The sequence below is a fragment of the Artemia franciscana genome, chromosome 16 (genome assembly GCF_032884065.1).
Source record: "Artemia franciscana chromosome 16, ASM3288406v1, whole genome shotgun sequence".
Taxonomy (NCBI): Eukaryota; Metazoa; Arthropoda; class Branchiopoda; order Anostraca; family Artemiidae; genus Artemia; species Artemia franciscana.
In genome coordinates, this window is record NC_088878.1 from 10,598,785 (window position 1) to 10,622,872 (window position 24,088).

The following is a 24,088-nucleotide window of genomic DNA, read 5'->3' on the forward strand; positions in this document are numbered from 1 at the left end:
TGGCTAGTCACCAAGTCACCAATGGTTTTCAACAATTGCCATTTCAAAGATATGTATTTTATTTCAATTGGGCGTAATTTTTGAAGGGTCTTAGGCTATTTTGAATTCTCAAAATTTCTTCTCGTAATTAGAAGCTATTGTCCAGTTGAATCTGCATTTAAATTTTTATTTTCAGAATAGAGTTACACAGGATTTTTTTTTGGCGCTGGACAGTTTCTTTAAAGCGTTTTTTAATTTCTGGCAAATGGTTCGCTCTTTACTAAGATGTAGCTAGTTTTGAAACAATGAATCCAGTGATTATCACTAATACTACTGTTCACTAATAGTTTGTTGGCATTTCGCTTATAATGACTAAACAAGTCAGAATTATGCCTAGTCATTTCTCTTGAAGATTATTTTTGCAAGTAACTAGTTTAACAAGAACGCTATGTAAATATGGTAAGTAGATAAAACTTGACCGTAGCAATGAAATGACTCGAAAAATGCCTACTCATTCGTGTAATTCTGCTCATATTCAAGAATCAGGGTCGGACTTAACGGGAGAAAAAGGGAACAGCAGCTTTCATCGATATCACCAGGGACCCCCCCTTCCTCTTACCCACTGTAGAAAAAAGAAGACATTGTAAACCATATTAGAAGAGGGAAAAGTAGAAACATTCTCATGTAAATCCTGGTCAAAACAAAGTTCTTGTGGTTTTCTACTTACCATCCCCCCTGGTAAAAACAACCCTACATAGGGTAGCCAACCCCTTCCCAAACGAATTTTTGTTTAAAATGCATGAATAAAGTACTTTGATGTAGGTGAATAAAGGCTTCAGATAGTCTCATGCGTTAATATTTCAGCTGATTTGTAAAATTTTTGACTCTAGGATATAAATAAATCTTAACTAATTTTGTGAATTTGCTATGATTTTCTTGGCTGATTTCTTACCAGCAGCTGGTTCATAATGCCATACTAAGTCAATAAAGAAAAAAAAATCGGTACTTACGTGTTATAGCGACTACACTTTGTTTTTGATCAGTACTGAAACCGATTTAGCAAACAGCAGCAACTTATTTAAAAGGCGTAATTATTCTGCTCTATTTTTGCGGGGTTTTGATTATGAAATTAATTTCTTAGGAAAAATGACTAAAATAGAGAAAGGCTCTTGTAAGCTCAAGGAACCTTTAAAACGGACAAAAAAGATTTTAGCTTGTTTGGACGAATAAATACGTCAATAAGTTTCCATCTACAAAAGGACGAATTGCAGGCTATCTCGCTTTGAACCACAAAAATAAAGATGCAATAGTATAATGCCCCTGGGGGCAAAAATCCAATAATTTATTGCTATTGAGTATTAGGGTTACCTCGTTTGGAGCCACTTTAGCAATCGGTACACACCTTTGAATCACCCTCTCTAAGTATACCTTATCTAGGATGGACTGATGTTTTTATTTAAAATTAGATAAAAAAGTTTTTTTTTCCAACTGAAAGTAAGGAGCAACAACATTAAAACTTAAACGAACAGACATTATTACATTTATGAGGGGAATTATGTCCAGTCTTAACTCCTCCCCCTTTATGCTAATGTTTTTTTTAGTGCCTTTAAAAAAGCTTCTTATTGTTTTAATTAAACGACCCTTGTGTTTCAGGACTCGTTCTTAGAGAATTGGGACAAAATTCAAACTTTAGCGTAAAGAGCGAGGTATCCTTGTATTTCAGGACTCGTTCTTAGAGAATTGGGATAAAATTCAAACTTTAGCGTAAAGAGCGAGGTATTAAAGAGGGGACAACGCCCCTCAAATACGTAATAGTTTCTGTGTGTTTTAAGTTTTAATGTTGATCCTTACCTTCAGTTGAAAAACCTTTTTTTTTTATAAAGTCAAATAATCTTCCAAGCGTAAAACTACCCCAAATCACTATCAATAAATAAATGAAATTCAAAACGAAGAGAAATTAAAATAAATAGCCGAGTCAAACTCAAAACGAGCGAAACGTAATATGAGTAGGGCTGATAATCCCCATGCCTTTTCAAGACCACAACATAATTTTCGCTTTACTGAAAAACCGTGGATTTTCAGTTTAATTGACATGTACTGATTTTTATTCCTTAAAGTTTTTATTTATGAAATACACCCCCCATGCCTTCTCAAGACCAGAACATAATTTACGCTTTACTGGAAAACCGTGGATTGTCAGTTTAATTGACATGTACTGATATTTATTCCTTAAAGTTTTGATAATTTTTTTTTCATGAAAGTAAAAACTGAAAATATTTCAAACATATTCTGTTTCCAGTTGAAAAGGTACTAGCCCTTTCAATTTCCAACCGAATGAGCCTTTTTCGGAGTTTCTACGAAAAAAAATGGCCATCTCAAATCTATCAGAGGCATTTCTAGGAAATGCGAGGTGTGGAGGAGGGTATCTGCCCTCCGATCACTTTGTATCTTTAAAGGGTACTATAACTTCTGATTACTAATCCAATAAGCCTTCTCCGAAGTTCAGACGACCATGCTTTCTATAAAAACCTTGTATGCCCCCAGGGCATAATTTACAACCCTTGAACTGAGGGTTGGGGGGTGTCATCATCAAAAACATAGTTGTCGAGCCTTTTAACGTCTTCCAGTCACTTTCGGCTATTAAAAAGGGCCCTTTCAATTTATTCGGAAGGTTTTGCCAACTTCATTGGAAATTTATTTAAATTTTGGGCAAGATTAGGAAATTTGCATCAAGACTTTAAATGAACTTTGCCAGTGAACTCTTTCTAAAAATAATCTAGTGAACAAACTGGATGTTCATTTTTTTGTGAAAGACCCGAAAAGTTTTTATTTTTTGTGTATAAAAATACTAGTTTCAGTTATATTATTTTAGTAATATTACTGATGACAGTCTCTGTATATGTGATCGATATATCTGGACTTTTGTACCTGTTCTTTTTTTTACTGTCTAAACAAATGGATTTTTTACCTATTGAAAATTTATTTGTTCGTCATAAAATGGCAGTTTGGTCTCAGAAAAGGATACCTAGTTTAAGGTGTTGCGTCGAAAATACGTAGTATATATATTTGACGGGCCACGTTCAGGATGCGCACCTTTCGCTGACCATGCTCTAGAGCATTAATTTAAAAAGAATATTTTCATCCCAATGAGGTCACCCTCATATAGGCTACATTTAAAAAGCAAAAATATACATGGTACTATTGTAATGACGTCTTGCATTATATAAAAGGTGTTTTAAACAGACAAAATTTAGTATAATTAGTATATTGTGCCAAATAAATAAAAAATAGTATGAAATATGTGTAGAGGATGCCTCGAATAAAATACCAAGTTTATGGCGATTTAAGCTTCCTTCAGGTGAATGTGTGTAAAATTTTGAGTAACAAAATTAAATATAACGTAGGAAGGGTACCAGGATTCTGTAAATGCCTAGGTGGAGCATGACAAAAAATTAGTTGAGAACCTATTGTCTATGCTAAAGAATCCGATATTTATTTTTAATCAATTCAATCACTTAAGTAATTCTAATTTTAATAATCAATTCTAATTAAATTATTGATCTATTTTTCTATTTTAGAATTGGATGCCTCCTGCAATGAAATATCTCATATACCTCCACAATTGGGTAGTCTGCCCAAGCTTCATAGTTTATCACTCAGAAGGAATCTTTTGGTGCATATCCCTCTAGGTAACTCCTGTCTATTTCTTGTATTTCTTATCAAATTGGTATACTAAGTATATTTTTTTTTTACTGTGGACAAACTATGCGGCATAAAATTTGTCTTTAAAAAAATATTAGAATAAATAATAAATTTTCCCGAAGTCTTTATTGTTTTTCCCGGAGAAGGTGCCAACTTTCTGAAATCACACACACCTCGTGGCGCGTGCCAACACATGACGAAACTGTGTTTCGTGTTGCTCCAAGATGTATAGGCCTACCAGTTCATGGAAATTTGGTGACCCTATCGTTTACCCTGTTTCCTTTTCTTGCTAAAGGAGCAGTGACTTCCTTTGTCACTTACTATGTATTCGTAAATATTCAGATAAAACCAGTGGCGTTAATTCAGAAAATCTAGGGAAAAATGTATTTTCCAAAATCTAGAGTATTTTTCTTTTTTTGCACCTTGCAGTTGAATCTCAGTATGGTCTATGGTTTTGTGTGTATTTCACCATTTTGAATTAGTCTTCTACTGATATGACACCAGATGAATCAGCCAGTTTGAAACTGTTTCCTAAGCTGTGCCAAAAAAAACTGTTTTCTTATAGTGTCATCGATTGATTTGCTTTCCGTTTTGTTCATAAAACGCTGAATGAAAGCATGGCTTATGACTACGTTTTTTCATTTAACATAGAAGGCTCTTCTTTCTACCTTTCGATTTGAATTTTGGAATTGTCTGTATATGTAGGACACTTTTCCGTCGTACAGAAATGATTCAAACAAAAGACTCAACGGAAAATAAATTGTTGGTTGAGTGTCTCTAGACCCTATTAGTGGAGGAAAAACACGGTTTGACCTAGGGGAAATTGCAACAGAATTTTTTTTTCACCAAAATGTTCAGAAAAATCAGCTTAATCACACAAAAAAAATCCCCAAAAAAACACTAGCATTTCTTAAAGCACTTCTGGCAGGCTCTGCATCTACGATACACTTCGCCTTCCAGTAAAGCGGTTGATCAAAGGCAATGGCTAAAGTTTTTCCAGCTCGACCAGCGCGCTCGTTACCATGCATAAGTGTAGAATAAACACAGGAGATATCGCTTGGGTTGTGGTTAATCATTGGCAAAAAACGAATACTTGACTTTCCCGGATGAGGTAGCTTTTGGTGTATTGACCATATAAAGGCCGACCAGCTCATGTATGAGCTTTTGAAAAAGCCAGAGATGCGCCAGAGCGTTTCACCTTTGCATTCATTGTCATGGGTGTCACCACTGTTCGTCAAACAAACAAAAGTCCTTGGTTGCGACTTGGCGGGTTTTTGGTAGGTGTAGAACGGCACGGTGCCGATTGACTTCATCTCATCTCCACTTTCTTCTTTTCTTGGCATTGAAAGCTCCGTTGCCGGCAACTCAGGTGTAGACACTTCAAAAAGTCCCATTCCACCCATTCCATGAAAGGTATTCCGGCCCTCGATAGTAGCAATATCATGATCGACTTTATCTCCTACATACTGAAAAAAAATGTGCTTTCTCTTCGGACTCTTCCAGCAGCGCTTGATTTACTGCTGCACATCTCTAAAAAAATTTTTACCTCTGAGTACGAAAAGCAGAAGCCAAGATTGTGCAGTGTGTCAATTAAAAATCGGGATGAGAAATTAAGTTACGTATATTTTTTACTAATAAAAACGTTCGTTAAAAATCACAAATTTTTGGTTGCCTTTTTAAGCAACCAAAAAATTGGAGGGCAACTAGGCCTCCTTCCTCACCCCTTATTTCTCAAAATCTTCTGATCAAAACTAAGAGAAAGCCATTTAGCCAAAAAAGAATTAGTATGCATTAATTCAAAAACGTTCAGAAATTAAATAAAAACAAGTTTTTTTTTAACTGAAAGTAAGGAGCGACATTAAAACTTAAAACGAACAGAAATTACCCCGTATATGAAAGGGACTGCTCCCTCTTCAACGCTTTGCTCTTTGCGCTAAAGTTTGACTCTTTCTCTCAACTCTACTTTTTAAAACAGTAAAAAAACTTAGCGTAAAGAGAGGGGCGTTGAGGAGGGAACAGCCCCTTATATATACGGAGTAATTTCTGTTCGTTTTAAGTTTTAATATCGCTCCTTACTTTCAGTTAAAAAACTTGTTTTTTATTTAATTTCTGAACGTCTTAAATTAAGGCATATTTTGAGTTTGGCTCTCCGCACATGAATAAGTAAAACGGAATGTGCATATTAATTTATTTTTATGGCCAAATGGCTTTCTTATAGTTTTGATCGGACGATTTTGAGAAAAAAGAGCGGGGGAGTAGGCATATTTACCCTCCAATTGTTCGGTTATTTAAAAAGGAACTAGAACTTTTAATTTTTTACGAACGTTTTTATTAGTAAAAACATACGTAACTTACGAATTAGCATAGGTAACAAACTTCTATATTCGTATGTTCTTATTACGTATATGAGGGGGTTCACCACATCGTCAATGCCTCGCTTTTTACACTAAAGCTTAAATTTTGTCCCAATTCCTTAACAATGACCCCTGAATCACAGAGGCCGTAGAATAAATAGTTGAAATTAATAAAGTTACTTTAGCGTAAAGAGCGAGGTATTAGGAGGAGGTGAACCCCTAATATACGCGATAATTTTTGTTCGATTTAAGTTTGAATGCTGCTTCTTACTTTCAATTGGAAAAAACTTTTTCATATTTATTTTTTCGTTGTTCTTTGAAAAAATGCTAAAAAATGCTGCCCCCCCCTTCATGGAAATTTTCTTCCCCCATGACAAATTCCTCCATTGAAAGATCCCCCCACATATCCCCCTTACCTCAACCCCTCTCCCCAACCAAAAAAATCCCCCTGAAAGCGTCTGTACACTTTCCAATAGCCATTACTATGTGTAAACACTGGTCAAAGTTTGTAACTTGCAGTCCCTCCCATGGGGACTGTGGGGGAGTAAGTCGTCCCCAAAGACATAGTTGCCAGGTTTTTTGACTATGCTGAATAAAACGGCTATCTCAGAATTTTGATCTGGTGACTTTGGGAAAAAATGAGCGTGGGAGGGGACCTAGGTGCCCTCCATTTTTGGTCAGTTAAAAAGGGCACTAGAACTTTTCATTTCCGTTAGAATGAGTCCTCACACGACATTCTAGGACCAATGGGTTGATACGATCACCCCTGGAAAAAACAAAACAAAAAAACAAACAAATAAACAGGCATCCGTGATCTGTCTTGTGGCAAAATATGCAAAATTCCACATTTTTGTAGATAGATGCTTGAAACTTCTATTATAGGATTCTCTGATACGCTGAATCTGATGGTGTGAATCTTACTAAAATAAGGCAAATTTTCTCAGGCTCGTAACATTTGATGGGTAAGTCTAACCTTAACGAAACCTATATATCTAAAATCAGCATCAAAAATGCGATTCTTTTGATTTAACTATTGTTATAAAAATTCCGTTTTTTAGAGTTTTGGCTACTATTGAGCCGGGTCGCTCCTTACTACAGTTCGTTACTACGAACTGTTTGAAATTTTGGCCCACTACGCCACTGCACGTTTGGGTGGCTCTAGCAGACAACAAGGTGAACGCAATCGATGAAATCACGTTCCAATCCGGATTTTTAGCCTGTTGATAAAATATGTTCTGACTATAATTGATTTGAGCCAATCAGATGTATCGTAGAATCTTCTGATTGGGTGAAAAATTAGCATTGGCCCAAATTGACACTAGCTAAATCTCAGTAGTAGTAGACATCCTTGTGAATGGGTTAGAAAGGATTTTACTATTATCTTTAATACTAGGACATGCACACGATACCCTGTGGTTCGCGCATGGATCCGGGCAAAATAGTATCTAAGTTAAAAACAGCGCCCAGCAGGGTCTTAGAAAACACTTATGTAAAAAATGTTTATTTACGTTTCCAAAAAGCGATCATGTAAACAAGTTCTTTTTAAATATTTAATAGCTTCCGGGTGTCAGATTAGAGTAATCATTAAAATACTTTCAAAATGGCAGATGACCAAGGGATTTTAGTATTCGTATTGTTTATTTTTGTTTTGCCTTCCAGAACTGACCGATCTGAAGTTGCGAAAATTGGACCTCGGTGAAAATCGCTTGGAAATGTTGCCCGTAGAGCTACGGAACATGAAACAGTTGGAAGAATTACGATTAGATTCGAATCCCTTAAGATCTCCCCCTGCTTATGTAAGATTTTATTTTATGGAAATTATTCATTTTAGCATAGAGAGGAAGTTATACAGATAAGACATTTTATGTTTTATTCAGTTAAGTGAAAAACCTCCAAAAAAAATTGCAGAACTACTGAGGAAAAGCTACTTAGTTAAAACACATTACTTGAAGAACCGAGGACGTTAAAATAGAAATGTTATCTGCCTTTGGTACTATCTTAGGTCTATTCAAACAGGAAAATCGCAATTTTTTTAAGATTTTCCATTTGGGAATTATGAATTTTTAACTCAGTGCCACATTTTCTTTCGTGCTACCACACTGAGCTGTGAAAATAAGGAAATAAATAAGGAAATATAGGAAATAAATAAATAAGGAAATAAATAAGGAAAATAAGGAAAAATAATTCAGTAAATTTGGCAACGCTTTTCGCTCAAAAAATTTGAACATTGACAATCTGTTAATTTAATATCATAATTTATAATTATGGTTTAAACCAAATAATTTATGTCAAAAGTCTCATTAAAAAGCACCGTTGCCCCCTCTGAAGCTTTTTGGTGGCACATATTTTCATCTAGTAGTTCTCTGACTTTTCACCTGTTTTTTTTTTTAATTTAATGCCCTCCCAGGGGTGGATCCAGGATTTTTTTTAGGGGGAGGGCGCATACTTGGTTGCTTCGATAAACTTTGCGAACAAAGAAATACCCGCAATTAAAAGGGAACCTCGACAATTATGTATTGCATGTAGGTAATGGAAATGGTTGTAAATTTAATCTAAAATCTGTTGAGGGTTTAAGTTCTAATAAATCTATTGAAATTAAAATGGTATAAAATTTTTGATACAAAAAATTCTAAGTTATAAAAATCACCCGCCATACAAAAATATTATAAAAAGCTGTTCACCATCTAAAAAAAAAGATATTTAATATTTTCTGCATAATTTTTTGCCTTTGCACTTCGAACCACTATAGCGAGTGAGTTAAACTTTTTATTGTAAAAAAAAGGTTTTGAACCGTCTTTTGGGGTCATGCACTCTTTGTGACAATTTGTATAGGTCAAACCATTTAGTATGTCGCCTAACTTTGTGTCATCGCTTAGTAAATAAGATAGTAATGAAGAGTGGGAAATGAGGATAAAGACACATATATTCGTAAAAGATATATTAAACATTAAATACTAGTTCTTTTAGGGGTGTAACAAGAAAAACAGAACGCAGAGATAGAAATGTATCGAAGAAATTTAAACGATGGTTTTAAGTGTGGGCAATAAAGCATTAACTAATCATTGTTTCTTTTTAAAAATAGTGTTTAAATAAACATTGTCAGGTTTGACAAAATCTCAAAAATCTACTAATCTAAATTTTACTTTTCATGGCAACGTAGCGTATCTTTCTCCTTTTTAAAGTTCAATATGTTTCGCTTAAATTACAGAATTCACAATTTTATAAGAAAAAGTCTATTTCTCTATTTCCACTCCCGCCATACCTATTTATTACACAGTTGATGTCTACCTCAATATTTCAGAGAACGTTTGTGTTGGCCAGTCCTGTCAGTTTAGAGCTCTTCGTTAGTATTTCCTCTTCTATTCATCCTAAAATATTTGAATGAAGACCAAAATCGTCAGAAAAATAGGAACTCTAATAAAGATACATGACTAATAAAGATACATGACTAATAAAGATACATGTGCTTCAAACTAAGTGTATGAGTTGAAACACTCCTTAAAAAACGAATAATTACGTTTTTGTTATCTTTGTATTTGATAGGTTTAGATTGGTGACTTAAAATTCTCATGGTTTCAAGCTGTGGTAATTTCTAATTTTTTAAACTTGATATTGTTAGATATTCAATTCAAATATTTAAATCTTGATGGGTCTGTTGAGCACAAAAATAAAAATTTGAAATTTGACTCAGATTTAGCATTAAGAAAGGGAATATTCCTGTAAGAATTTTGATTTATAAACAACTAATCGTGGAAATATGATTGGATAGCATGTATCAAAATAAGTATAAAAATCCTCAGTGGTATATATAGCAGTTCAGTCAATTTCATGAACAAATATATGCAACCCCTATACAAAAGCATAACTATATCTCGTGACTGATTAGTATTGAGAAGGTGAGAAATTCTGAAGTAATATTGCAGTTGCATTCTATTTCCGTGATTAACTCAAGTTGTGTGAATTTCCCCTTTTTATATTTTTTTTTTTTTTTTTAAATATTTGAAGAAAATCAGGGCCATTCCACTGATTCAAACTAAGAATTCAGAGACCCATGTATGCCAGCTAGATAAAAAAAAAAAAAAAAAAAAAAAAAAAAAAAAAAAAAAAAAAAAAAAAAAAAAAAAAAAATGCCTTCTTTTATAAACAATTTTTCCAACCTTTGAAGGATTATTTTGCCTCATATACTTAGTTTCAAGTATATACTTATACAAATCTTTATTAAAGTTTAAAGAGTATGGCCTTTATTTTAATATTTTAGGACGAACAGAGGTGATAGGTCATATAATATGAGCTTTAATTAGATGAAAATAGGCAGTAAAGTCGCCACTATTTGATCACCAAAATCCAAAATTTGAATTAAAATAAATAGTTTTTGCACTTCTCATACTTCGACTTTTATTTAAATATTTGACTTTTATTTACATAACAAACAAAAATATAAACTATTACAGATATAAATCACTACGATTGGGAAAAATTTAAATTTTGCTAACGCGTAGCAATTAACTACATAAACATTCCTAATGACATCCTAAATTAAAAATAATAAAAAACCTATTATTTAATAATAATAATAAAAAAACAATAAATTAGTGTTATTAGTATCTCACCATAGATGTTTATGACGTACAAATAATAATTCAATAGGGATATACCTTTATTTGACAAAGAAACAACAAAAGAAATCTTTGGATATTTCGGTCATATATTCAGAGATGTTCTTGTTGTTTTACTGTCTTATTTTACTGGGTAATATAATTGATACAAGAAAATTCTGCAAAATTAGGCACTGTACCTGGATTTTGCGGCATGTATCATTTTGGCTGTGTCTTAAGCTAAGGGTAGTGTCATATTTATTATCCTTCTCCTGGCTGAGCACCTTTGCCTTTTATGGTAGAATGCAAGAGTTATGATTCTTGTTGGCTCAATATCGACGCTTCATCTTACATTTGTTTGCTATCTGGCTTGCTTGAATTCCATTCTATGGTTTATTGGCAAAATCCTTGTTTGTTGTGATTAATCAGCTTTTTACCTGGTCAAGCAGCTAATAGTCATTTAACCAGTTTGACCTTAGTCATTAGTTTATGATATTATTATTAAATTAAATTTTTATTAATAAATGAATTATTAATCAAATAACTAATTAAATTATTATAATTATATAATAATTATATTATAATAATTATAACTATTATAATTAAATAAATTATTAAATTAATATTATTAAATTAGTTTATAATTATCATTAGTAGGCTATACAATAACCTTAGTCATTTAACCAGTTTGACCTTATTTTTAAAGCAGTTAGGTTCTTCAAGATATTCCTTGAATTTAGAGCGCATAATACTGTGTAGCCTTATTTTATGGTTGGTGACGGCTGTTGGCTGGTTCGTCCAATGGGGCTTACAATCTAATTACTATTTGGCAGGCCAGAATAGTCAAATGTGTCAGTGAAAAAAAAGGTGTTTATTCGTACAAAGTTAAACAATACTCTTGTCAGCTTCAGAACGCGTAAACTCTAAACACCTTCAATGAAGATTCAAGACTAAAAAAAAAATGTAGGTCCTCTTTTCATATATATGTATATATAGGGTTCTATGATCACGTAATACATGTACATATACCAATCTGTACACCAAAATCACGTAAATCTTTCGTAGGGTATAGCATAATTTTATTATGGATGTGGGAACAGTTACTTTATACAGAGACATGTGGGCCATGTAATGTGTGTCAGTTGTATTAGGGCTACTCCCATCAATGTCTATCCAAACAGGGTAACAAAAGTTGCGTCTTTGGGAATGAAGTTACAATGCAGAGTTGCTGGAGTCTCTTTTAATTTTTCTTGGGGGAACTTCGATGAAAAATCTGGAGGGCGCATTATACTGTATTCAGGTGTCTTATGTTTTAAACCCTCCTAATATGTCTTGAGAGTGAGTGTGAGTGCGACAGGAAAGAAAATAGTCAAAATCAAAGTAGCCGAAACTTATACGTATTATATGCCAAGAGTTCAGTAAGGGATAAAGAAATGTATAATTATTCGGATAAGCTTTCCGTATGTGTAACTTTCCCTTTGAACTAGTTGAAATATGTTCTTTTTTTCAAATTGTATTGAAATACATTTTTTCGAATGTGTTTACGATTCTGTCCTACTAAGCGTGCCATAGCGTGGCATCTACAAAAAAAACAGCTTTAGGTATGGATCATTCATAAAAATGGATTAATTTGTTATTGATGATGTCATATATGCACTCAAATATAAACTCAAAATTAGTAATATTGCTAAATGTGTTGTAAACTAGTCTTACCTGTGTAGGGAGGAGGGGCTTTGTTTTGCGTTTCAAGACTCTTTTTCTTGGCTATTTTTTTAGTTTGAAAAACAGTCCGAATTTTCTTTTTAAATTATTTTTTTTTTACGTTCCTCATGTTTCTAATAAGCCACTTAAAACAATAGAATTGCTTATGCTTTGATGCAAGTAACACTTTGAAAAAAGTAAGGCTTTGATAATATAAAAATTTACTATAATCACCATTTTTTATTAATCGTAACCTACAACATAATAAATTGATTCAAATTTTCTATTTTGCGAGTTAAATTAACACCGTTTTAAATCTCAACTCATAAATAAAAATGAGTAATTTGAGTAATGATAAATGAAAAATGAGTAATGATAAATGAGTAATTTGAATCTGAAAGCAAAGTCTTGGAAGGCTGCATCTTTATTTTGGGTCAAGGCATGTGAAAATGTGTCATGTAGGAGCTCCTTGTATTTCTATGGCTTTGAATTTCTTCTTATAAACAAGAGGGGAAATCGTAGTTTTTAGCTAAACAGTAACCCATTAAAGATTTTACCGAGGAGCTTTCTAGGTGTTTTACGCGTCATATTCCACATCAAAGAAGCCCCCCCCCCCTCAAACAACATCCAAATAATTTTAAAACTGGCATGTAGTTGTTTGCAAACCGAAAAAAAACATTTAAAAAAGGTGCTATAAAGGGTCTCTGGAGAGACCCTTATTGGACCTTCATATTCACTGGCTGATCAGAAGACTTTAAAAAGGGAAGAAATCGATCGGTCAAAATTTTTAGCTCGGTTTTGCACAATTAGAAAAATTGTAAGAACTTAAAATTTTCTCTATTTTTTAGTCAAACTTTCATCCAAAAAATATTTTGTCGAATCTTCTCGGCCAGTGGAACCAAGATCGACAAATATTGCCATCTGTAACCTCTTTCGGGAGAGGGTATTCAGCGTCCTTAATATTCAGCGCCCTAATATAAATATAAACACCAATAGATGTATACTTGCTTCTTTTGTTTGTGTTAATACTACTGAATCTCTCCCATTGTTATGTAAATTTACCTTTATTAAGGTAACTTAAAATTTACCTTAATCTCTGTTAAGATCAAATGTATTGCAATTTTTAACGCAATTGCAATTTTGCAATTTGAAATTTTCAATTTTATGTTATTTTTGTTATCTTTATATTTTTTTCACATTGTTTTGACTTTTAGCTATGTGCAAGGGGATTGGTCCACGTCTTTAAATATTTGGAGACGCAAGCTGCCAAAGAGGAGCGGGAGAAGAACTCCTCAGTGATTGCGCCAGAACCACAGAGGAAATTATCTCAAATTTGTGATTTACGGTAAATTTTTCTTTAACGCTTTTTTCAAAGACGCTTTTACGAGTTCGCTATTTGTAAAGATCTAGACACTTCTACGGATGACTGAAAATTGGCAAATAAGAGAGCCATTGATTTTCCTGCCATGAAACTGCTTACTGTCATAATAGTGAACAATGGAATAAAGATAGTTATCACTACTATAGGCAATATAAGACCCTAACGTCTCTTTCCCTTGAGAATTCTCTTATTATAGACTCCTCTCCCATGTCAAAACCACCCCAGATAAGAGTAACCGACTTGCACGTCACATGCTGATCTACTGATGGCTTTGTTTAAAGTTACTCTTGGTTTTGACTTGATTACTTATAGCACAATAAGAGTAATTGCAGACCCCTCCCTCTCCCACCACCGGGATATAACCTTATTATAAGTTCTTCTCCCTAGTCAATGCTATCTGTGAGAAGAGTAATCAACTTCCCACATCACCTAATGACCTACTGTCAGCTTGGTTTAGTTGTTAGTTTATTGTTAGGTTGAATTTAAGAAATTGATAAATGTTGAGTTTGCCTTGCGCAGTTTATAAAAAGCAATGGGTATCCTGTACCATGCTCTAGGCCTTTTCTGGAGTCGTTGTAGCCATACTGTCTTTTCGTCTTAATAGGTCTAGAATTAACCGGCTCTTAGAATTAACCTTATTAGTTAATTCTAATTAGGGTTTAATAATCAAACAGTTCGTGGTAACGAACTGTAGTAAGGAGCGACCCGGCTCAATAGTAACCAAAACTCTAAAAAATGGAATTTTGATACCAATAGCTACATCAAAAGAATCGCATTTTAATGCTGGTTTTAAATATATAAGCTTCATCAAGTTTAGTCTTACCCATCAAAAGTTACGAGCCTGAGAAAATTTGCGTTATTTTAGAAAATAGGGGGAAACACCCCCTAAAAGTCATAGAATCTTAACGAAAATCACACCATCAGATTCAGCGTATCAGAGAACCCTACTGTAGAAGTTTCGAGCTCCTATCTACAAAAATGTGGAATTTTGCATTTTTTGCCAGAAGGCAAATCATGGATGCGTGTTTATTTGTTTTTTTGTTTTGTTTTTTTTTCCAGGGGTGATCGTATCGACCCAGTTGTCCTAGAATGTTGCAAGAGGGCTCATTCTAACGGAAATGAAAAGTTCTAGTGCCCTTTTTAAGTGACCAAAAAAATTGGAGGGCACTTGGCCCCCTCCCACGCTAATTATTTTCCCAAAGTCAACGGATCAAAATTCTGAGATAGCCATTTTATTCAACGTAGTCGAAAAACCTTATAACTATGTCATTGGGGACGACTTACTCCCCCACAGTCCCCGTGGGAGGGGCAACAAGTTACAAACTTTGACCTGTGCTTACATATAGTAATGGTTATTGGGAAGTATAAAGGCGTTCTCAGGAGGATTTTTTTGGTTGGGGGGATGGGTTGAGAAGAGGGGGTATGCTGGGGGAATTTCCATCGAGAATTTGTCATGGGAGAAGAAAATTTCTATGAAGGGAGAGCAGGATTTACTAGCATTATTTAAAAAAAAACAATTAAAAAATAAATGTGAAAAAGCTTTTTCAGCTGGAAGTAAGGAACAGCAATAAAACTTAAAACAAACAGAAATTATTACCCATATGAGGGGCTCACCTCCTTCCAATACCTCGCTCTTTACGCTAAAGTATTTTTAGTAATTTCAACTATTTATTCTACGGCTTTTGTGATTCAGGGGTCATTCTTAATGAATTGGGATAAAATTTAAGCTTTAGTGTAAAGAGCGAGGTACTGACGATGGGGCGAATCCCCTCATATATGTAATAAAAACATGAGAATACAAAAGTTCTTTACGTAAGCTAATTTATAAGTTACGTAAATCTTTTACCAATAAAAAGATTCGTAAAAAAATTAAAAGTTCTAGTTGCCTTTTTAATTAACCAAAAAATCGAGGGCAACTAGGCTTCGTCCCCCGCTCTTTTTTTCTCAAAATCATTCGATCAAAATTATGAGAAAGCCATTTAGCAAAAAAAAAAAAAAAAAAAAAAAAAAAAAAAAAAAAAAAAAAAAAAAAAAAAATGCAAATTTCGTTTTGATTATTCCTCTGCGGAGAGCCAAAATCAAAACATGCATTGATTCAAAAACGTTCAGAAATTAAATAAAAAAAACAAGTGTTTTAAACTGAAAGTAAGGAGCGACATTAAAACTTAAAACGCACAGAAATTACTTCGTATATGAAAGAGGCTGCTTCCTCATCAACGCCCCGCTCTTTACGCTAAAGTTTTTTACTGTTTTAAAAAGAAGAATTGAGAGAAAGAGTCAAACTTTAGCGTAAATAACGGGAGGCTGATGAGGAAGCAGCCTCTTTCATATACGAAGTAATTTCTGTGCGTTTTAAGTTTTAATGTCGCTCCTTACTTTCAGTTTAAAAAACTTCTTTTTTTTTATTTTTCTAATAAGGGTTCACCAAAAAATCTTCCCATGGTTAATAAATTAGTTATTATCAAGTCTTCTGAGCGCAAAAATTAACTTACATGTAGTTTGTTATTTTTTCTGGTTAATTCTAACCAGTTTCTGGATTCTAACCAGCAACTATAATTAGAATTCTAACCTTTTCTGGAGTCGTTGTAGCCATACTGTCTTTTAGTCTTAACAGGTCTAGAACTAACCGGCTCCTCGTTTTATAGCGCTACGAGTGGGGGGTTGATTTTTGATAAGAGGCCCAAGCTATCGTGGGAAGTTACTTTCGAGAGTAAATATCAACATTGGGCTTCTGACAAACTGCTTAGGAAATATTTCCCCATATTTTACTCTCAAGAATTTTCTTAATCCCAAATTTTTTAAAGTTATGACTTTTCTATCTTTGTTATGAACGCTTTTGGGCGTAGACACAACATTTGGAATCAAAGACACTGACTTTGTGACATATACATAAATGACCATGTGTTTTGCAGAAGAAATTATTAGATCTTAGAGCTGACATAGTGGGGAGGGGGGAGGGGGAGGTAATATCGCCATTCAATATTCAGATATAAATATAGATCCTGTGGTGAAAGATCATTTCAGATTCTAAGCAAAACAACAAGTTCATTCTCGATCTGGGGAAATTCTTTTTCCGCGTCGATCTTAGCTTAAGATAGCTTGATTCTTGAAGGCTAATTTAGATCGACCGTTTTGATTGACACACACTAAGATGAGTAATCCTGCCTCCTGAGCATAAAAATTACTATAGTGCCTTTTTAGTCTGGTGTCTCCTACTCTTCATAGTTATGGTTTTCTTCTAAAAGTCTTCTAGCTAGCCTTTATCCTTGTGGTGTGTTCCTAAATGTGTGTCTACTAGTAATGGGACGAAGCCAAAAATTTACTCAGTTCCACCCCAAGTCTATTTCCGATACGATTCCGTTTTGGGGAATAATTGCAATTTTTGAGGTATGGATTAAATGGTAAAATTTATATGTCTTAATCAATTTGGTATCAGACATGTTTCTGGTGCGACAGTTGATTATCAGTCATTGGCTGCTTCCGAATTTTAGGCCATAAAATAAATAGTGAAAAACATGCTAAAAAAATAGGTAAAAAAAAAATTTTAGGCCATAAAATAAATAGTGAAATAGCTAAAAAAATAGCTAAAAAAAAAAATTAGGCCATAAAATAAATAGTGAAATAGCTAAAATAAATAGCTAAAAAAAATAATTTTAGGCCATAAAATAAATAGTCAAATAGCTAAAATAAATAGCTAAAAAACAAAATGTGTGTCAGGAAAATTAGGTTTGGTTTCATCAAAAGTGTGAATTTAAAGACCACTAACAGATTATTACTCCATTTTTGACTGAATTTTCGGCATTTATTTTTGTCAGTAATTTTATTTGCTTCTTGTGCTGAAATTGGCTCTGTCTCCTGGCTCTGTCGATGATTTGCATTCGTTTGTATTTTTGTGAATTGAACTGTATATTGATTTTGAGCATAAGTTGATTGTACACCTAGTATAAGTCCAAATACTGAAGGGGCAGGGCATTTCAAACATGAACACTTTAGAATATTCGAGATTAGAGCTAGAGATTTTGATACATCTTTTGTACCAGTCAAAGCCTATCTTCAACTTATTCTCGTTAGGTAGATATGTAGATGTCTAGATATGTAGGTTAGGTATATATGTAGGTGTACATATGTAAATTAGGTAGATACGTAGATTAGGTATTTGTGTAGATATGTAGATAAATAGAATTGTAGGCTGGTCCATCTTGCACTTTTAAGCCTAGATCTTCCCAAATTCCTTGACCAAATCCCTGAGAATCTTTTTAAGACCTTTTGAAATGCTTTCGAAGACCCCTTCCCCATTTCTCCCATATCTGAGTATGTTTTTTTCATTTTTATATTTTTGGATTTCCTTGTTTAAAGTCTAAACGTATTTTGAATCTGATGATGTTTCTCATGGATCAGTACTGTCCCAGTGGGGATTTCTAAGGAGTCATTGACTGACAACTTGAACTTTTTGTTGGAAGGGGCCTTCCACTCGACAGGTTCTGACTATGTAGAAACTCAAATACCTTCGGAACCCTTTGAAGGTTCTATTTAAGGTTTTAATTATTTCAAAGTCTATGATTAGCTAATTGTATAAGGCCCAGATTTTGGAATTAAAATCAAACTATCGGGAAGATAGTTTGATATAAATTATGTAATTATTAATGTAAATTATTTATATTATATAAATAATATAAATATGTCGGACATATATTTTCTTGTTTGAAATAAATTTGCTTGGTGTTTTAAATACTGGGGATGTTTAAAAGTTAGTTAAAGAGGATTTTTTTTAGCTACGACTTTATAGCTTTATTATTATTATTGTTTCTGTAGAATGGGCTGATACGACCTTTTTTTTTACCGTTTATTACTTGTTTAACAGGTAGGTGTGTTTAGCCACCCCACTGCAAGTGTTTTTGGTAATTGGTAAGTGTTTGGTAATTCAGTTTATATTTTTGTATTTGCAGCAGATTCAATCGATACAGTTAAATTGTTAAGTATCAAGAGAGTTACGAAAATTGAACGCTGAGAATATAATGTCGAAGTTAAAATATCCAATTAATATATGGTTTTTATATGCTGTATAATGGTTTTGGTATACAATTTATGGTGTCTTTGGTGTTTTGTGTATATGGTCTTTGCTGTATATTTAAGAAGAATTAAAATAATGTCGCTTTTATTTAAGAAGAAAAATTAAAATAGCACTTAAAAGTGTGAAATTGTGCAAGTCCATTAGAACATAAATAAGGTTTCATGACTCATAAACGAAAAATAAAAACAGAAAAGAAAGGACATAAATTGATGTCAAAACAAGAAATACTACACTTAAATCAATAACAAATAATGGTAAGTTTATATTTATATTCTATATAAACTCTAAATTCTCAGTGGTATACGATACACTAGCAATGGGATTCAAGAATGCTTCCATTTTTTCTATTATGTTCGAATTAATCATGAATTTTGGGACAAGCGAAGGAGTGAAAGCCAGTATTGAGCAAATCTGAAAAAGCATGAACGAATTATTCTTTTATTTTAAATAGTGAAAATCTTCTAAAAAGGGGCACCATATAAAATGTGAGGAAGGGCAAATGAATTGGAAAGAGATACAAGAGGATGTCGGTAGAAGTGGTTTCATATGCAGCTGCTATTCTGAGAGAGGTATGACTTTTTGAGGTATGCAGAATGTGAGAAAGGGTTGATATCCTAAGAAATTGGATATAAAACATCAAAGTATCTAATTTTGTTTTCGTATTCACATTGAGGCGTTTCTAACACTGGAATTTTGTAAGTCCAAGCAAGTCGAAGTTAAATGCGAGTGACCAGATTCTAGTGGCTATTCAAAGTTTGAATCAACTTATTTTTTCAAAATTGGGATCTCAAAATTGGGATTCTAAATAGAACCTTTAGAGCAACAATTTGATTGTCTAGGCTAAACTAAGTTCTTCAAACAAATTTTGCTTTTGACTAGATTTTGCTTTTGAAGTTAATAAAATTTGTCTTATGAATGGTTTTGGATTCAACTAGTTCTAGAATTTAAGATTGTCTGAACATCGGTGTTAATAAAATCTCGTTAAAATCGGTGTTAATAAAATCGGTGTGAATAGACCATTAATATGTGATTACCTTCTTTGAGACTGTTTCACCGTTTTTTATTTCTATCACTTTTTTTTAAGGAAGGTTTAACAAGAATCGAAAGATATCATTATTTTTTTTTATAGCTATTATTATTATTATTATTATTATTATTATTATTATTATTATTATTATTATTATTATTATTATTATTATTATTTAATTCAACTTTTATCCTCGAATTAGTTCTACTATTTCTAGGATTTGTCTTAATTGAAAATTTTTAGTCGTGTTTCTATAATTTTGCTGTCAATTTGTTTTCCGTTTTATAGTATATTCGAAAATTGTCGAAGCATTCGAGTCCCACCATCTATGAATTTGTCCTGCAATGAGAAGCTTCAAACCGAAAAAGAAATTTTAGATGGTGATAATTTATCAAACTTGTCCAGTAATATAGCGGATAGAAGCTTTAAGATCAATGGAGGATCAAGTCGTATTCCAGGTGCAATATCCCCAAAAGAGAAAATGGGAATTTCTCCAAACGTTTCCCTTCCTACTAGTCCAGTTGCTGCAGACTCACCTGGGGTACGTTTTATGCTCTTTTTTGACACTTGAAGATCTAAGCAGTAGCCACTCAGGTTCAATTGTTCTGTGGGAAACTAAGCTAATTTTTTGCAAAATATTTAAAGATCGATCACGTGTGAAAGATAAATTGCCGTGTGAAAGATAAATAAAAATTGTGAAAGATATTAAAAACGAAAAATTACGAGACGTAGATCTTACAAAAGAAAGTGGAAAAGCACTTGATATTTGTAACTTCTATATAACTAGATGTATGGGCGAATGGAGCTGTCTTTAAGACTCTATAATTAAAGGCAGAATCTGTTTGCTATCTAAGGTTTTATCCCCCAAATATTAATACAAGCAAGAATAAAAAACATAAAAATACTCAAAAAAAAGACGGAAACCTTGAAGCAACGCCGTATCCAGGGGGGGAGGTACTGGGTTTGAAATCCCCCCACCCCCTTAAGGTATTCTTTTCCGACTCTTAACAAAGTAACAAAATGTATATAAACAAAATTCTGATGCCTCGTATGATTTTTTTTTACACCCCCCCCCCCCCCGAATACATTTCCTGGATATGTCCTTGCCTTTAAGTATCTCGATGGATTTTTTTATGTGGGGGGGGGTAGAAGTGAGAGGGTACCCAAAAACTTTTCTTTATGGGAAGGGGGGGGGGGTAATCAAAAGAATGAAGAGGCAGAGGTTTACCTCCTGGGGACCTTTGTCTAATGGTCCCAAAAAATGTTTTTCCCTGCATTTTTGGACAAGTTTACGAGTTGGAGAAATACTTTATAGTTTTTTAGGAGAAATAATTTTTTGGGTTCATTTTTTGACCAATTTACGAGTGGGAGAAATATTTTTTTATGGATTGGGTTGGGAGGTTAAAATCGGGTAACATAAATCAATACAGTATCACGTTGCTGTGTGAACGATAGATATTTAAGGTTTGATTAAATAACGTGAATGGCTTATATTAGATTACCGAGTTGCAGAATGGCGTCAAAGTATATTAGCCAACAACCTCTTTATATTTGAAACTAAAAAAATGTGTAGTTATTACATTATTTAAGGTGAAACAAATTCTCTGAAGGGGAAAGATTTCACAATAAGGGAAATTAATTTTGGGTAGACCTTAGGTCATTGGTAAAAATTTATGAATTTCAAATACTAAGTTGAAAATTAAATTACATTAAATTGAATTAATAATAATCTAATTATAAACTCATCATTTATTAAATTTATTAATTAGTATTTAAATTAAATTCCTCAAACAAGTCAAACTTGAATTAAAGTTAAAATCATAATTTATGTTAAAACTACAGTTACCAGAAAATTATAATCTTTCGAACGATGAGATTGAGGTGGATACGGACATTTATATAATAATGAACTCAACCGCTATTCTTTTTAGAAGGAATAACAGGGGGTTATTCAAAGGGCGTTTTGTTGTTAAACATAAATTAAGTGTTTCGAGTTTTTGAGTCTCGGGCTTTGACTTGACTATTTTATTCCCTTAGGTATCAAGATATGCAAAAAGATAAGTGAAAACTCTCTGTTAAATCTAGAAGTCTCTGAAAAATCTAGAAATCTCTTAAATCTGTAAAATCTAGAAAGATGCTTTTACGAGTTACAAAAGGAGGTATGACCTTAGAATTGGGAATATTTCTCGAGAACTCAAAAATTCAGAATGACTGTATTTTTTACTTTCTAAAATGGCTGATGTGTTTCTTTCTTATATTGATGATGTGTATAATAAAGGCGTCTCTATCCCACTCTAATTTTGACCTACTTTCAGCAAACTTCCATTTTTGCTATCTTGACTTGAATTAAGGCTCTTGCAAAGGCTTTGGCGTAGACTTGAGACCCTTTGTCCGTGGGGACAGAGGTTCGAGTCTTGGTATCACTGGCTATTGGGTCTGAACGGACGTGACTCTGAAAGTGGCGTGACTATAAGCTCAGCCAGAGTCGACCCACCTCTAAATGGATACCTAGAAAAATCTGGGGAACGTAAACAGGAAGGGCGATCGAAAGCACAGAATATCTCGTCCCCAACCCCCCATTGCACTTCCTGACTGAAGGGTCATGAAACGGAAATCAGCACCGTCAGTATTGATTATGAAATCCTATGCCTTAAGTAGACTTATGAAGAGGACCGTAAGCACCTAGTTAGAAAGTCATGGGGGAGCTTTTGTTCAATTTATTCTGAAAAGTGAAGCAATTGATAAAACAGTCAAATTTACTACGTGAATCAATTAAGAGTCTTAAGGTGAACCAAAACATGTAATAATTTTGTAATATCTAATAATTGCTTAATTATAGTAATTATTCAATCATTTAATTTAATTATAAATTTCTGTTTAATTTTTATTATAGTTATTTTGAAGTATTACTTTAATAACAATGATTATTTAATTATTTAGTAGTTATTTAATCACTGTATCAAAAAATTAATTTACAATTGAACTGATTAGTTTGTTTTGTTTATTTTTTTTAAAATTGAGGTTGGATTTCAGTTATATTCTGGGTTGGGCAGCAATGACTCAATTGTATATTTTGATTGTCTATTGCTTTCTTGTGTCTTCATTTTCCTTTCAATTTTCATATTTTTTCCCCTCTAAAGCACATATTGTTTCTTAGATTTCGGCTTGTACCGAGTACGCTATGTTGCTTGTAACTTGCAAATATTCATAATTTATTTATCTTCTTTGAACTTCACTGTCTTAAGTCCCATTTTTTTTCATTTTGTACATGGATTTTTGTCATTAATTATTTTGGCTTTAGACATTTAGTCTATCAAAGTAAGTAATTGAAGGGTGGAGATTGTTTGAAAACTATCTTTGTAATTGTAATGTAAATTATAATTTTAATACATGTCAATTTAATAATTTGTATTTTTTTGATTGTAAGTCTCCCAAATTTGTAACTCGCTGTCAAAGTAATTTCGCTGTCAAAGTCTTTATTCATTTCATTGTAGGCGTTCGAGTCAAGAATACCTGGTCTTCGGAATGGTCCTAGTGGCAATCAAAAAGCTTCACCTCCTAGTGGAAACCCTCCTCAAACTTATAGGTAAGAAAGACGCCGTGACAAAAGTAGGTTAAAGAGCATATACTCCCTGCCGAATATCAAAAGGGCTGGAACAGGTCTAAGGTCTCACGAAACACATCATATTACCAGCTCTGTCCAAATTCATTTCTAAGGGATTTTATTTTCTCCTTGTCAGGGCTCTCGTAAGCCAAGAACGTTTTACACTCCGAAGTAAGAGTAATCTTAAATTTTTGGCTATCAATAAGTTCGCAAAGTCACCATGTTTCTAATCCCAAAAATTATGCCCTTGTTTTTTTATTTAATAAGAAAGTGGCGAAATCAGTTTTTGCAATGTAAATATAAACATAAATATATAGAATAAAAATGGTAGAATTAATAATGGTGTACAGGGAAAACAATCTAGCCTAATTTTATTCATTCAAAATGCGAAAAAGCGGGGTGCAGGAAGATGTGGGATAATACATCCAGTTGCACAATAGTACACAAACAAAGACAAAGAAATGTCATTATTGTGGAATTGGATTTATTTTTCTTTTGAAGAAAAATGCCGATTTTGATGAGCAGTGAAAGTAGGGTGCAGGAATATGCGGCATAATACATCGAATTACACAATAGTACACAAAACAAAGACAAAGTATACAAGAACAAAACATCTTCCTCGAACGTAATTTTAGCTCTAAAAGAGAACGAGAGAGAGAGAGAGATAGAGAGAG

The 24,088-nt window shown here is 33.2% G+C and overlaps 1 protein-coding gene across 2 annotated transcripts in view; it reads left to right on the forward strand.

Annotated features, from left to right (window-relative positions):
• The window catches only part of LOC136037060 (DISP complex protein LRCH3-like), a 120,132-nt gene that overhangs the window by 44,855 nt on the left and 51,189 nt on the right, over positions 1-24,088 (forward strand). For both annotated transcript variants that reach the window (XM_065719495.1, XM_065719496.1), the window contains exons 5-9: positions 3,558-3,668; positions 7,695-7,831; positions 13,546-13,676; positions 20,099-20,351; positions 23,305-23,396. In XM_065719495.1, coding sequence (XP_065575567.1) covers positions 3,558-3,668; positions 7,695-7,831; positions 13,546-13,676; positions 20,099-20,351; positions 23,305-23,396 — 724 coding nt within the window. The remainder of the gene's footprint in view (positions 1-3,557; positions 3,669-7,694; positions 7,832-13,545; positions 13,677-20,098; positions 20,352-23,304; positions 23,397-24,088) is intronic.